This window comes from Taudactylus pleione, unplaced genomic scaffold, assembly GCF_031769625.1.
Source record: "Taudactylus pleione unplaced genomic scaffold, aTauple2 ptg001353l, whole genome shotgun sequence".
NCBI classification, from domain to species: Eukaryota; Metazoa; Chordata; class Amphibia; order Anura; family Myobatrachidae; genus Taudactylus; species Taudactylus pleione.
The window spans coordinates 744,770-759,863 of record NW_028285753.1 but is presented as its reverse complement, the minus strand read 5'-3'; the positions used below and the strand labels follow the sequence as shown (position 1 = coordinate 759,863).

The 15,094-nt window shown below is 50.1% G+C and overlaps 2 protein-coding genes across 2 annotated transcripts in view; both read right to left on the bottom strand.

Moving 5' to 3' along the window:
- Positions 1-15,094, bottom strand: part of IARS1 (isoleucyl-tRNA synthetase 1) — a 177,541-nt gene that overhangs the window by 19,092 nt on the left and 143,355 nt on the right. The window contains exons 22-25 of the mRNA XM_088463393.1: positions 14,326-14,403; positions 13,769-13,890; positions 7,684-7,786; positions 6,403-6,486 (exon numbers count right to left, since the gene is read on the bottom strand). Of these exons, the coding sequence (XP_088319519.1) occupies positions 6,403-6,486; positions 7,684-7,786; positions 13,769-13,890; positions 14,326-14,403 (387 nt within the window). The remainder of the gene's footprint in view (positions 1-6,402; positions 6,487-7,683; positions 7,787-13,768; positions 13,891-14,325; positions 14,404-15,094) is intronic.
- Positions 7,800-9,483, bottom strand: LOC148443013 (uncharacterized). The gene has a single exon (XM_088463394.1). The coding sequence runs from the start codon at positions 9,478-9,480 to the stop codon at positions 8,251-8,253; it is 1,230 nt and encodes a 409-aa protein (XP_088319520.1). The 5' UTR covers positions 9,481-9,483; the 3' UTR covers positions 7,800-8,250.

The window sequence follows — 15,094 nt, the reverse complement described above, 5'->3', positions numbered from 1 at the left end:
GTCAGAAATACTGGGTGGAATTTCCCAAAGCTTGGTATCCTCTTCCGAAAAAGGATAAAGATAATTAAATTTTTTTAAGAAAATGAAATTTGGAATCGGGTTTTAACCAGGCTTCTTTAAATATTTCTCCAAAATGTGAAAATTCTGGGAAAACAGATACATGTTTCTTTTTACGTTTAAAGAAAGAAACTAAACTAGTCACTGGAATAGCGTTTGCATCTAAAAAAAAAAAGTCTCCTGGACCGAATCTACCAGCATAGATACCACTGAATAATAAAACTCCAAGTTTGAGGAGTCTTCCCAGTCATAATCCAATTCCCCTTCTTCTGGGGAAGAGGCAGCTGAAGCCTCATCTCCAGGAAAGTCCACTGAGGACTGGCCTGAATGTCTCTTAGTGGCTGTGGCCCCTGCTGATGTTACCATTTTATTTAGGAACGTTGCCATCTCAGTGTCCCATACCCTGGGCCCTTCTGGGTTCTACCGAAGGATCAGACAAACTAGGAATTTGAGTACAGGGTAACATATACCTAACACCCACTCTGCTAGTGCACCACGGCCGCGGATGGAATGTTCGCCACCACATACTCATGGTGGATGGTTAAGCGGAGCCATCTGGCTAAGGTCTGCTTCGAAGCCGGCCAACCTCACTTGTGGAACCATAGAGAATGAAAAGGGAATCCGACTTCCGGATATCCCTGATACGATCGACAGATGCGGAGGGCCCTCACAACATCCAAAGAGGTCTCATCTGCCGAATCCTCCGAAGACTGAAATGAAAGGCCACAATCTCCTGATTGGTTTCCAGATTCCACCTCACTTTCGGGAGGGAACATAGTCGAGTCCGAAGAACGGCCAGAAAAGGAGAGCGACATGACAGTGCGCTCAAGTCTGGCACTCTCCGAACCGAAGCTATAGCCAGAAGGAAAATAGTCTTCCACGTGAGCCCACGAAGGCCCAGCGAATCCAAAAAGGCTCGAAGGGAGGTCACTGAAGAGTGAAGCACCAGGGAAGCACCACGGAGCCACAAAATGAGGCTGCACATGGAGGACACCCTGAAAGAAGGTACGAACATTCGGCATCAAAGAAATCTGTCTCAAAGAGAACCGGAAGGGCAGAGACTTGTACTTTTAAGGAAGACAGACTAAGACCCAAATCCAGGCCGGACTACAGAAACGAGAGAACTCGGGAAAGCCGGAAGGATCTGGGGGTTAAAACCTCTGGAAGAACACCAGAAGAAGCGTGCCAAATTTGATGATAAACTTTGGCGGAAGCAGGTTTCCATGCATTAAACATGGTGTGAATGACTGACCGTGAAAAACCTTTAGCTCTCAAGATGAATGTCTCATGAGCCACCCCGTCAAAGTGAGGCGAGTAAGATCCGGGTGGAAGCATCGTCCCTGAGACAGAAGATCCAGCGGGACGTCGACTGAGAGGCTGAGAAGATCGGCGTACCAGGCCCTCCGCGGCCAATTGGGAGCTACCAGAAAGTCCACCGAACCGCCAAGGCGTCCACCAGAAGAGCCCCCAGGTCTCTGGTGTGAGAACAGTACTTTGGTACCTTGTGGTTGAACAGAGACGACATCAGATACACTTCCGGCAGACCCCAACAATGAACTAGAAGCTGAAAGACGTCCGGATGAAGGGCCCACTCACTGGAGTGGACGTCTTGATGACCTAGAAAATGAGAATTATGGTAAAACTTACCTTTGTTAACGCTCTTTCTTTGAAGTCCATAGACTCCACAGGGAGACCTTGGGGGGTGTAGGTGGTGGTTGAGGACCGGGCACCACACAGTTAAAGCTTTCAGCTCCCAGGATGCACTGGTTCAACCCCCTATACCCCGCCCCTGAGCCAGAGGCACCTCAGATAATGACAAGCCATAGGCTGGAAGAGGACAAGAGAGAAGGAAGACTGGAAAACACAAGAATCACAATCTCAAGTAGAAAGAGACGGAAACCGGTGACCAGAAACATAGCCCATACGAAGCCAGGTGCGTCAGGGCAGGTGCCCTGTGGATCCTATGGACTTTGAAGAAGAAAATGAGAGTTATGGTAAAACTTACCTTTTGTTAACTCTTTCTTCGGTCTCCATAGGACTCCACAGGGAGACCTTGGGGATGTCCCAAAACTGTCATTTAAGGGTGGGGACGGTCCTGTGCTGAGAGGAGAATCTGGCGCCCAAAATGAAGCATCCTGAGGGGAAATGTATCAAAGGCATAAAACCGCAGAAATGTATGGACAGTGGACCACGTGGTCGCCTTACAAAGCTGTTCAGCTGAGGCTCCACAGCGAGCTGCCTAGGAAGGACCCACAGAGCGGTAACAGTAGAAGGTACAGGAAGGCTTGTCTGCGTGTAAGCCTGTTAGATAGACATTGGCTAGATGGCTTCGCATAACTGTTTGTTGGCTGGCCATCCCTTGGTGAAATCCATAGAGCACAAATAAGGAGTCTGACTTCCGAAGGGAACTGGTACGGTCCACATATATCCTGAGGGCGCGGACCACATCCAAGGAGGCCTCACCCGCCGGGACTACAATTTCCTCGTTAAATGTGGAAATTAGTAACAACTTTTGGAAGGAAACCAGGGTGAGTCCAAAGCACAGGCCTGTTCTGATGGAATATCAGAAATGGGGAGCGACAGAAGAGAGCCTTCGCTGTGAGCCACTTGAGGCCCACAGATACCAGAGGTTCGTACGGAGGACACGAAAAACTACTGACAAATCCCATGAAGCCACTGGAGGGACAAAGGGAGGTTGTATACGGAGGACACCCTGGAGGAAGGTGTGGACATCCGGTAGTGGAGCAAGTCTATGCTGGAACCAATGGAAAGAGCACAGACATGCACTTTCAGTGAGGCCGGGCGAAGTCCAAAGTGTACTCCATCATGTTGAAGATGTAGATCAGAGATCCCAGGATCCGCATGCTGGTGTGATTTGACACCCGGCGATGAAGTAAGAACCCTCGAATCCTGTCCTGCAGATTCCGAATCTTGTCCACTGGGAGAAACACTTTGAACTTGTGAGCCCAACAGGGCGCACAGGTGGAGCATCTCCTGGTCCGGAGTCAGGGAGGACTTCTTCCAATTGATGACCCACCCCGCGCGACTGTAGAAGATCTATTGTGAGGAGAAGGTGCTCCCTGAGCATATCCGGAGATCTGGCTATGATAAGATCGTAATGGAGAATTCTGATATCCTTGCACCGCAAGTGAGCTACCATGACCTTCGTGAACACACGAGGAGCCGTGGAAAGACCAAAGGGCAAGGCCTGTAACTGGTAGTGCTCCTCCTTGACTGCAAACCCGGAGGAAACGCTGGTGACCGAGTCGTATAGGCACATGTAAATAAGCATCCTGGATATTCAAGGAGGCCATGAAATCTCCCAGTTCCAAGGCCAAAATGATGGAGAACGAAGACTCCATAGGGAACTTGGTGACCTGCAAATACTTTGATCCTGAGGGACAAGAACTATTGCCCTGGAGGTTGATAGAGAGTGAATTGACTCCTGCAGTGCTTTTGCTTTTCCTGGAAGGCCTGTGGTCAAAAAACCCGTGCCGGTGGAAGCCTCCTTAAAGTCAGAGCGTAGCCCTGTGAGACTACGCCGTGAACCATGGCGTCCAACGTGATTGTCATCCAGACGTCGGAGAAAAGCAGAGGCCAACCTCTCACACTGGGGTCCCCCAGGGAGAGGCCTGCCCTGTTAATCCGTAGGCTTGTCGGCTGGCTGGCAGCCGGGCTTCTGGTAGGCCAGGACTGCTTGCTTCTGGGTTTGGAGCTCTTAGCGGAAGAATTCTGGGACCTTGCAAAGGACTGCCCCCTGGCCTTCCCTTGTGGGCGAAAAGAGGATGCTCGAGCTCCAGGGGCTGCTGCCGAAGATAGAAACTGTCTTGGAAGCCACCACTGTGGCCACTATTTTATCCAATTCTGGCCCAAATAGAACATCACCGGAATAAGGAAGGGCCTCAAAGGCATTCTTAGAGTCTGAGTCAGCGCGCCAGGAGTGCAGCCAGAGGGTCCTTCTAGCGGACACTGAAGAAGCTGACACCTTGGAAGTTAAAGATGCCAGTGTCAAGAGCCGCTTCATCCAGATAGGAAGCTGCCTGCTTGATATGCGCCACCAGAGGTAATAGCTGGTTGCCCGTAGGCCACCCGACGTAAGGCCCTCTTCCAGGACATCCGGCCAAGTGCCAATCACCTTGGCCACCCACAGAAGTCATGGCCGAACGTGCGATAGCACCTGCATGAGTATAAATTACCTTAAGGAAATTTTCCAACTTCCTGTACGTCGGATCCTTGAGGGAAGCCGTACTCAAAATAAGAAGGGTAGAACTCAGGCAATCTGCGCGTCATTTGGCAATCTGCGCCCATTTGCTACGCTCCTCGGCAGGGAGCGGGTAAAAGGATGAAATGAGCTTGGAGACCTGAAACTTCCTGTTAGGAGTGGTCCAAGCCTCCGCTAATATTTCCTCAAGTTGTTCAGATTTAGGAATCTCCACTGAGACCTTTTTCTGACATTTGAAAACCGGCGCCTTTGGTCTAGGAGCCGGTTTCTCATCCTATAATAGGAAGGACCGATCTGACTGCCCTAACGAAGACAACAATATCTACTTGAGGGAGTGGCTCCTCCTGAACAGGTTAGACCTCATCCTCCGAGGCACCGTAAAAATCCTCCTGGTCTGAGGAGAGCTCCGAATCAGAAGCCTCAACCGTCTGGGGAACAGAGCTCTCGCGTCTGGGCGGCCTGCGTCCAGAAGTACGGACCCTATCCAGCATTTGCTACAAGGAGGCAGACACCTGAGCGAAGCATTGCACTGATTGTGAGAAGGTGCTCATCCATGGGGGTTCCAGTAGAGACAGCTGCAATTGAGGCTGCATAAATAGGGACGGCTTGGACCCCCAAAGTAGGAAGGATAGGTGCGGGAGCTGCAAGGTGATCCACCAACTGCGCCATGTCCGTTCCTGGTTGGAAGCAGTAGAAGGGACGTCTCGCTGAGTGTCTGATTAACACCGGATACAGAGACCATCCTGGACCACATCCTGTGAGGAAAGACCAGCAGAACAAGATTTACATGTACGCAGCAGAGTACGCCACCACCTCCTTGGGCGTTTTGTTCCTGGAAGACATGTTACCGTGTTCCAAGAAAAGTCCCACACAACAGGTTATAGAACAGGGGTGCGCAATAGGGAACAGTGCGCTGAAGGCAGGGACCACACAAATTTAACAATGAGTGGGATTAACAGAAGGGGAGTTAACCCCTTTCAGAGTTATAGCAATGGAAAATAGAGACAATAGTGTGAAATAGGAGAACAAGCACAGTCACATTCACTGCAATATAATAGGCAGATAATGCTCAACAAACCAACATGTCGGCTGGATGGAGCTAGACTGTATAACATGAGGGGAGGTATACGGGGAGACGGGAGGAGGAGCCTGCCCGGGCTGGGCTATAGGGGAGGAGGAGCCTGCCCGGGCTGGGCTATAGGGGAGGAGGAGCCTGCCCGGGCTGGGCTATAGGGGAGGAGGAGCCTGCCCGGGCTGGGCTATAGGGGAGGAGGAGCCTGCCCGGGCTGGGCTATAGGGGAGGAGGAGCCTGCCCGGGCTGGGCTATAGGGGAGGAGGAGCCTGCCCGGGCTGGGCTATAGGGGAGGAGGAGCCTGCCCGGGCTGGGCTATAGGGGAGGAGGAGCCTGCCCGGGCTGGGCTATAGGGGAGGAGGAGCCTGCCCGGGCTGGGCTATAGGGGAGGAGGAGCCTGCCCGGGCTGGGCTATAGGGGAGGAGGAGCCTGCCCGGGCTGGGCTATAGGGGAGGAGGAGCCTGCCCGGGCTGGGCTATAGGGGAGGAGGAGCCTGCCCGGGCTGGGCTATAGGGGAGGAGGAGCCTGCCCGGGCTGGGCTATAGGGGAGGAGGAGCCTGCCCGGGCTGGGCTATAGGGGAGGAGGAGCCTGCCCGGGCTGGGCTATAGGGGAGGAGGAGCCTGCCCGGGCTGGGCTATAGGGGAGGAGGAGCCTGCCCGGGCTGGGCTATAGGGGAGGAGGAGCCTGCCCGGGCTGGGCTATAGGGGAGGAGGAGCCTGCCCGGGCTGGGCTATAGGGGAGGAGGAGCCTGCCCGGGCTGGGCTATAGGGGAGGAGGAGCCTGCCCGGGCTGGGCTATAGGGGAGGAGGAGCCTGCCCGGGCTGGGCTATAGGGGAGGAGGAGCCTGTAGAATTTAACTGTTTGGTGCCCAGACTTCACCTGCCAGCCTATACCTCTATGGATAGGTGAAGAATAAATAGTTTTACTTATTATCAAAAAACATGTGGTGTCATATAAACATTTATTATACCCTTTATGTTGAACCACGTATATAATGGAACAGTGTATGAGAAGACATGGATATATTAGATCAGAAAATAGTGGTCTAACCTCAAGAATATACTTTTCCAAGGACTTTATGTCAGAGAGTGCCTCTGACTCCTGATGGATGACAATTACTTCCTTCAGTGGGTACTGTGGGAAAGACAGAAGATGTGTTAGAACTCTGTTCTGCTTTGCCATGTTCCCTGCCACTAGGGGTTAGCAGGCCTCCTAATTTGTGAGCTGCAGTTCTCGAGTCTGCCAGAGGGGTGCTCTTCTGACTTTGTTCTGTGGCCAGGTGTCAGGGGATCATTCATTACTAGCAAGGACAACACCTGACAACTGCCTATTTAGTCTGCTGGATCCCAGCACTCTTTGCTGGGTCATTGTTGTTTCCTGTGTAGATGGATTGTGTTGGTCTCTTGCCTGCCATGTGCTAGATCCTCTTGTCCTTGAACTCCTGGATTCTCTGCACTGCCTGAACTATTTGGTATACCTGCTTAGCACTATTCACAGTATTCCATTCCTGCATTGTCTGGTAATCCTGCTCAGTATTGCTACAGCATCTAGTTCCTGTCCTTAGCCTCCTGGATTCTCTGCACTGCCTGTGCCATCTGGTAAACCTGTCCAGTTTTACTCACAGCATTCCATTCCTGTACTATCCTGGACTTCCTCAGTGCTGACTGTGCAATCGTTTGGTTATTTCTGGACTATTTGCATTACTGGTTTCCTGATGTATTGTTATTTATGCTGCTGCATTACTGTACGTCTGTTCCTAATGCTGTGCCATCTATGCACCTGAGTATGCTATAGTGTTGGGAAAAAAACCTGGAATTATTACCAAGCAAGTCTCCTGGTCAATTGAAGGTTGCATCTCCCTAAAGGCGCACATGCGCTAGGCGATATTAATGAACGATTGCGCGATTACGACATCGTAATCGTGCAATCGCTCATTAATCATGCACAAATTGTGCATTATAATGTCGGAAACAACCAGTGATGCGCGCTCCCGTGGATCCACTGGCCGATTAAAATGAGCGATTGAACGATAACGGCATTGTTATAGCGCTCATTAATCGTGCATGAAAATGACCAGCGATGCGCGCTCCCGCTGGTCGTTTCCGACATCAATCATCGCCCGAACATGCTGATAACGAGAGATTGCCCATATTCGGGGATGAGGGGGGATTAATCGTTCAGTGTAGGCACTGCAGGGGATGGGGAACGACGGTACGATTAAGATGTCGCCATAAGTGTAATCATAATAAGTTGCAGCAAGTTTCCTACACAAAAACACAATCACGCAGTTGACCAAAAAGAAAGCCTCTGGTTTCCACATGTCTGACTGACCTTAACGGGCAATGTCTTGCGGTCACGGATCACTCGGCCTAACTCTATGACAGACTGCATTCGGGTCACTGCACTCTCAATCCTTTTATCAATCAAATTCTCTCTGGAGCAAAAACAAAAAAATAAAATATCAGCTACAGAGGCGAATAAAACAAAATATCACATTAATTAGTACAAAGTTTCTACTAAAGCTGGAACATCAGCTTCACGTGTAGTCAGGAGCGACATGCAGACCGCTTGTGTCCAGGGAATCAGCCTATCAGCCCTCACAGATGGCTATACATTTATAACGCCAAACATATCAATTGTGTAAGTATGCAAATAATTTATATATGCAAAATTGAAAAAGGGACGTACACAGAAATAAAATACAGACAGTGAGGAACAGAAGGGACGAGCTGAGCGAATGAGGTGGAAGGGATCGCTACGTTTGTGTAAAGCTCTCCTCTCCTGTCCAGCTCCTGACTAGCCTGGTGGATTTTGGTCCCTCCTGACTGGCCGATTAGGGTCCTGGCCTCTCCTGCTGAAATTCGGAGGTGCGCTAGTTCACTGCTGTCTGGGACAGGGCTATAGCTTACCACATTCCTGCTGCCCTGTCTGGATACCTTTGCGGCATGCTGCTGCGGCTGGTCTCTGATGGATGATCCTGCTGCCCTGTCTGGATACCTCTGCGGCTGGTCTCTGACGGATGATCCTGCTGCCCTGTCTGGATACCTCTGCGGCTGGTCTCTGACGGATGATCCTGCTGCCCTGTCTGGATACCTCTGCGGCATGCTGCTGCGGCTGGTCTCTGACGGATGATCCTGCTGCCCTGTCTGGATACCTCTGCGGCTGGTCTCTGACGGATGATCCTGCTGCCCTGTCTGGATACCTCTGCGGCATGCTGCTGCGGCTGGTCTCTGACGGATGATCCTGCTGCCCTGTCTGGATACCTTTGAGGCATGCTGCTGCGGCTGGTCTCTGACGGATGATCCTGCTGCCCGGTCTGGATACCTCTGCGGTGTGCTGCTGGTCTCTGACGGATGATCCTGCTGCCCTGTCTGGATACCTCTGCGGTGTGCTGCTGGTCTCTGACGGATGATCCTGCTGCCCTGTCTGGATACCTTTGCGGCATGCTGCTGCGGCTGGTCTCTGACGGATGATCCTGCTGCCCTGTCTGGATACCTCTGCGGCGTGCTGCTGCGGCTGGTCTCTGACGGATGATCCTGCTGCCCTGTCTGGATACTTCTGCGGCATGCTGCTGCGGCTGGTCTCTGACGGATGATCCTGCTGCCCTGTCTGGATACCTCTGCGGCATGCTGCTGCGGCTGGTCTCTGACGGATGATCCTGCTGCACTGTCTGGATAGCTCTGCGGCTGGTCTCTGACGGATGATCCTGCTGCCCTGTCTGGATACCTCTGCGGTGTGCTGCTGCGGCTGGTCTCTGACGTATGATCCTGCTGCCCTGTCTGGATACTTCTGCGGCATGCTGCTGCGGCTGGTCTCTGACGTATGATCCTGCTGCCCTGTCTGGATACCTCTGCTGCTGGTGTCTGACGGATGATCCTGCTGCCCTGTCTGGATACCTCTGCTGCTGGTGTCTGACGGATGATCCTGCTGCCCTGTCTGGATACCTCTGCTGCTGGTGTCTGACGGATGATCCTGCTGCCCTGTCTGGATACCTCTGCGGCATGCTGCTGCGGCTGATCTCTGACGGATGATCCTGCTGCTTGGCGTCTCTGGTTTTCCCTCTAGTCTATTGGCAGCTGGAAACACCATTGGTGGGAATGCACAGCTCCATGGCTGCCACATCCTCATCTCCAGAGTGCATAGAGGTCTGATTTGGAGGCCAGACTACGCCACAGCAATATAAATTGTGGGGCTTCCTGAGCATGCTGAGGAATCCCCTCCCGAAATTTTTCTTGACTCTTGGTTGATATGTGTATCTGACTTTCGCAGCAGCTCCCTCCCAGCCTCTACTTCCTGGGGCTCCTGCTGGCACATGTATTACTAAGCTCCTCCATATCAAGGACAGAGATGCAGATTTGTAATCTGACCATGCTAACGTCAAATTCATTCCATGTTGGTGCTCCCAGATGGCGGCGGCCCAGAGAAGCAGGGCACAATTCATTGCAGTCAAGAGGAGACTAAAGGAATTGCAGCAACCCTACTCCAGACGTTGAGTGGTTGCGGATGACTTTGGAGTGGCTTCAGTGGCGCCTTCCAGGTTGGAGCTAGGGAGGTTGATGTGGCCGCTCCCTGCTTTGCTCTAAGTTTAGGTCTCTGGGATAGTCAAGGACCTTCAGCCGATGTGCTTCATTTACTCTATTAGTTCTACTCTTAGATTTTCTCTCTTTGTAGCTCGCTCTTCTAGCTGTGGCTTCATAGTTGTGCGAGGCTGCGAGGGTTTTCCGGTGGTTGAGGTATGGGGGGTGTTAGTGGGTTAGGTATGCCTGGTTGGGTGTGGGTATACGGGATTAGGGTTTTTTGTTTATCTTACAATGTTATTACTGTGAGTATTCTGTTTTTCATGTGGATTTATTCCATATTCTAGAGTGCGCTTATATACAAGTTTCTTTTTCTTTTGTGCTGTTTGCGATCTATGTTCTCTTGACCTTACTTATCTCAGTATGTTGGTTGTGCGTTGTGGGGCTGCCCTGGATCAGCTGTCTCCTTATGCTGTACCGATGCCCTGCCATGACTGTCTGGTTACATCAGGGCGGGGAGCAGAGCGGCTTTGGCTTCATCTGCCCAGACTTCAGAGTTAGGGGCCTTAATGACCAAAATAAATGCTTGCCGATTCCGGCACAGGGTAGGGAGTATAATGGAGGAAAAATCAGGGGTTGGCTATATTATGTCGTCATGGTGATAATGTCAGTAATCATTGTGTTGATGTCAACATGTCACGTCGCAATTTTCCAGATGTCGACGTTGTGGTGTTGACATGCTGACTGCGTACTACTCTACTCACTAACTAAATAGGGTGTCAGCTCTTGTACGGAAAAGCCCCTATACAGGCTGATGCTTATGGCTTTCTGTATTTATTAGGACGGAATCCGTATGATTTACCCCGACAGCGGAAGCCCGGCAGTAAAGATCCTGACAGGTAAGTATATTTACCATTTACTAACCTAAAATTAGGGGTGCCTAACCCTAACCTCTCCCCCAAGTGCCTAACCCTAACCCACCCTTTCCCGCAGCCTAACTCTACCCTCCCCCCTGGGGGTGCCTAACCCTAACCCCCCCCCCCCTTCCCCTAGCCTAGCCTCCCGGGGGGGGGGGGTGCCTAACCCTAAGCCCCCCCCCCCCCCCGGGTGCCAATAAACTAACCAACCCTCAGCCCCCCGGCTGTCCACCTTTGATCGGTAAGCCAGGTGTCGGGCTCCCCACGTAGGTCTAATGACAGACGCCTGTCATTAGACACTTGCCGGGATTAGACAGTCAGGATACCAACGGTCGGCATTTAGACAGTCGGCATCCCAACTGCATACCATTAGGACGACTGTTTGAGTCACTATAGTAATGGCACAGGGCACTGCAGGGCAGGGGGCACTGTTTGGGCCTGTCAATTTTCCTGTGTATCATCATTCTCACTTGTAGCTTCCTCTTATTTCATCCCCAGCATCTCCTGGCCTCCCCTATCTCTTCCCTGGCCCTTCCCCATGAGGCCATGGCCCTCTCTCAGGTGTACTATATTATGTCCCTATTTATCCCCAGCATCTCCTGGCCTCCCCTATCTCTTCCCTGGCCCTTCCCCATGAGGCCATGGCCCTCTCAGGTGCACTATATTATGTCCCTATTTATCCCCAGCATCTCCTGGCCTCCCCTATCTCTTCCCTGGCCCTTCCCCATGAGGCCATGGCCCTTTTATATCCCTACTTAAAAAATGGGGGGGTGCCAATGCTCTCTCTGGCACATGGCACCAAAAAGTCTAGTTACGGCTCTGTCTTTGATAATAACCTGTTGGCTGATCATTCTGCGACATCGTGCGAGGACTCTTTAGGGCCTTCCTAGGTGCACTTTCACTAACAACATTTCCAAATGAAAACTTACAATAGACAGAGGCGCAGTTGGAACAGATGCCCTGATTTTGAATGTTTATACATTTCCTCTAAGTCGTTACAGTCTTGTACCAACAATAATTGTTGCCAATGGAAGTCGGGCAACTATCTTTTTGACAAGTCTAGGCGATGGTTGCTCTTTTACAGAGGGACGTAGGGATGCAGTTACTTAAGGTGCGTAACCACTTGCTGACTGAGGAACGTTTGAACGATTACGACATCGTATTTGTTCCGCATCCTGTAGGTGCCCACACTGAACGATATGTCTTTCAGTGCAGGCACCCTCCCTCATCCCCAAAAATGCCCAATCTGTCGTTATCGGCAGATTGACTGGCATGTTCGGGCGATGTTGGAAATGTCCAGCGGGAGCACGCATCGCTGGTCATTTTCATGCACGACTAATGAGTAATATAACGATGTTATCGCTCATTTTAATCAGCAAGTGGATCCGCAGCCTTAAGCTTGCTTTGCTAGGGTGAAACTGGCAGGTAATGCAGTTACGCTCATACTGCTGGTGAGGGTCAGGTCACAGGATAGCTCATAACTTTTTTTCTGTACTACTAAGACCTATTGGCCTCCAAAGTGTTGTATCATGCCGACTATTGGCCGTCACAGATGGCAAAGCGTTGCTGAGACTTTTCCATGAAGCTGTGGATTTTTTGGACACTCCCTTTGCTAAGGAGGAGCTTGACCTTGTCACTACGGAGTTCCAAAATAAGGCGCCAGAGGTCAACATAATCCTGCTTCAGTTATTACTATAACAATCTGAAGGACGCGGCTCGCTTACCACACTTGATGTCAGCAGCTCTAGTCATAGTATTGTGAAACCCAGTTAGGAACCCATGAGTGCAGGTTCATACCGCCCAATCTGCCGCTGCCATCAGAAGCCACAATTCTGGCTAAATTACCGGCTATTTAATACTATGATCTCGCAGTTGGTACAGCCTGACCAGATGAGCTTTATGTCTGGCACCTCAACGGCCACAAATCATGAAGGTTTGGTTACCCAAATTCAGAGAACTTGGCTCTGTGGGTCCTTGGATGCGGTCAAGGCCTTTGAGTAGGTGGAGTGGGAGTACTTGCGGCTTCAGCTCCTTTACTGCCTCATGTAGATCTGCACTAATGGGCTTTACCTCTGCTGTGTTTTCACTTGGTAGGGGCACAAGACAGGGCTGCCCATTGTTTCCCCTTTCTATAGAATACATGACATGCCTTATTCTGCATCACACAGAGTGCTAATGATTATACCAGGCTTAATCTGTGACCCAATCATTTAAATCTACATCTCACCTATAGAAAATGCTTCCACTGTTGATTAGAGGGAGATTCAACTGCTTTAAAATGATTGTACAACCAAAATACTTGTATGTGTGCACTCAGGGTTACTTAGATGTCAAATCATCTGAACAATTCACAATGGATTATAGTATTCTAAATGTGTCGTCTTGCCGTTACTTGCAACTGAGAGATGCTTTCGGTGCCCAGTTCGGAGACTGTTCAGTGGCAGTTTGTCCATCTCGCCAGCACCTTGCTCTCCAGAACTGGCTCTTGCAGGTGTTTTAGGTATACCAGTTATAAGTGCTGCCTAAATATAATACAATATGGGTGCCATGGTACTAATCCAGACCTTGTGGGCAGCTGACTGGTGTGAGCCGGGGGCACCTTTTACTTTGGGCCAGAGTGTTACGATGTAGGGTGCAGTTGCTAAACTCTTCCTGAGATTTACCACCCAATCTCCCGCTGACATCAGAAGTCACAAGTTTGGCTTAATTACTGGCTATTAAATACTATGATCTTGCAGTACAGCCTGACCAGATGAGCTTTATGCCTGGCACCTCAACGGCCACAAGTCTCGAAGGTTTGGTTACCATTACTATGTTCCTACTGCTTCATTTACTAATATGCACCATCAGTGCAAATATACTGGTCACTGTGACGTAACACTGTATGAATCATACCTGACCTAGAAAAAGAATGGGTTAAAGAAAAAAAGACAAGATGGAAGCATTGAGTGATATGGAGGAATAAAGCAGCAGAGACTGTACCGAACGGGAGGCAGCATGAGGTAGTGGATGCTCTGGGAGCCTTTCTCCTGGATGGACGCTGGCTCAATCAGCAGTCTCAACTTCTGATACATCATTTCCGTAATGAACGGGGTAAACGGGGCCTGGGGAAGACACGGGATGAAAGAAAAATACATTAATTGTGAGTGCAGGCTGAAGCGATCGTGGACTCCTGCATTGCTCGTCCAGCGAGGGAACACGCACTGTGTGGGCCTCCTGAGATAAGTGTACAGACCATGGGGGGGAAGAGGTACATAGAGAGAGATAACAGTATACAGACCATGGAGGGAAGAGGTACATAGAGAGAGATAACAGTATACAGACCATGGAGGGAAGAGGTACATAGAGAGAGATAACAGTATACAGACCATGGAGGGAAGAGGTACATAGAGAGATAACAGTGTACAGACCATGGATAGAGGGAAGAGGTACATAGAGAGGTATAACAGTGGGCAGTCACCCAGCGGGAAGTGGAGAGAGAGTAATGTGCAGTTCTCCTGGGTCCATGGAGGGAGAGCACTGGTTCCGAGGTCTCTTACCATTAATCTACACATGGAGAAGAGGACACTGAATAAAGTCTCTAAGGCCATTAGACAGTCTCCTGTACCGCCTTCACCCTGGGGAACATAGGAAACAATGACACATGATATAGCAAATGTTGAATGAAGCCAATAAAATTATATATATATATATATATATATATATATATATATATATATATACACGGACAAACATATATACACACATACTGTTGATTGATTTGTGGTCATATGATTTATGTCACTATTTGACCATTACCTTTATCAACAGACTAACACGGCTTCTTCTTTAATAAGGTATGCTATCATGTATGTATACTTTATTCATTATCCATTTCACCGCAGCTACTGGTACTACCTATGTGTATCTCTACTATATACTATTGCCACCACTATATATATATATATATATATATATATATATATATATATATATATATATATTCACAAACAGGATACATCTTATCTATAGCTGAGCGCAGTATAACCATTTCTTTTGTGCATGACCTGGGGATAGTCAGCTATCCCATATAGCAGCTCGCTTTCTTCCACTGCTCCCATCCGTCTTAGTGCGCTAGTATACTTCTGTTCTACTCTACAAGTCCCCAGGTACGAGTCCAGGTCCAGAGACCCATCAGCAGCCTTCGAGGACACACTGGCAGTAAGATGGGACTTCAAGCTGACGTCTCTCTTTCCTCCAATCTCCCTCCTCCCAAAAGTTCTCAGGGAGTTGAAGCAGGAAGACGGAACAGTAATACTGGTGGCTCCG

Coding starts and splice junctions, on each gene's coding strand:
- LOC148443013 (XM_088463394.1), bottom strand. CDS start 9,480: ATGAGGATGTGGCAGCCATGGAGCTGTGCATTCCCACCAATGGTGTTT.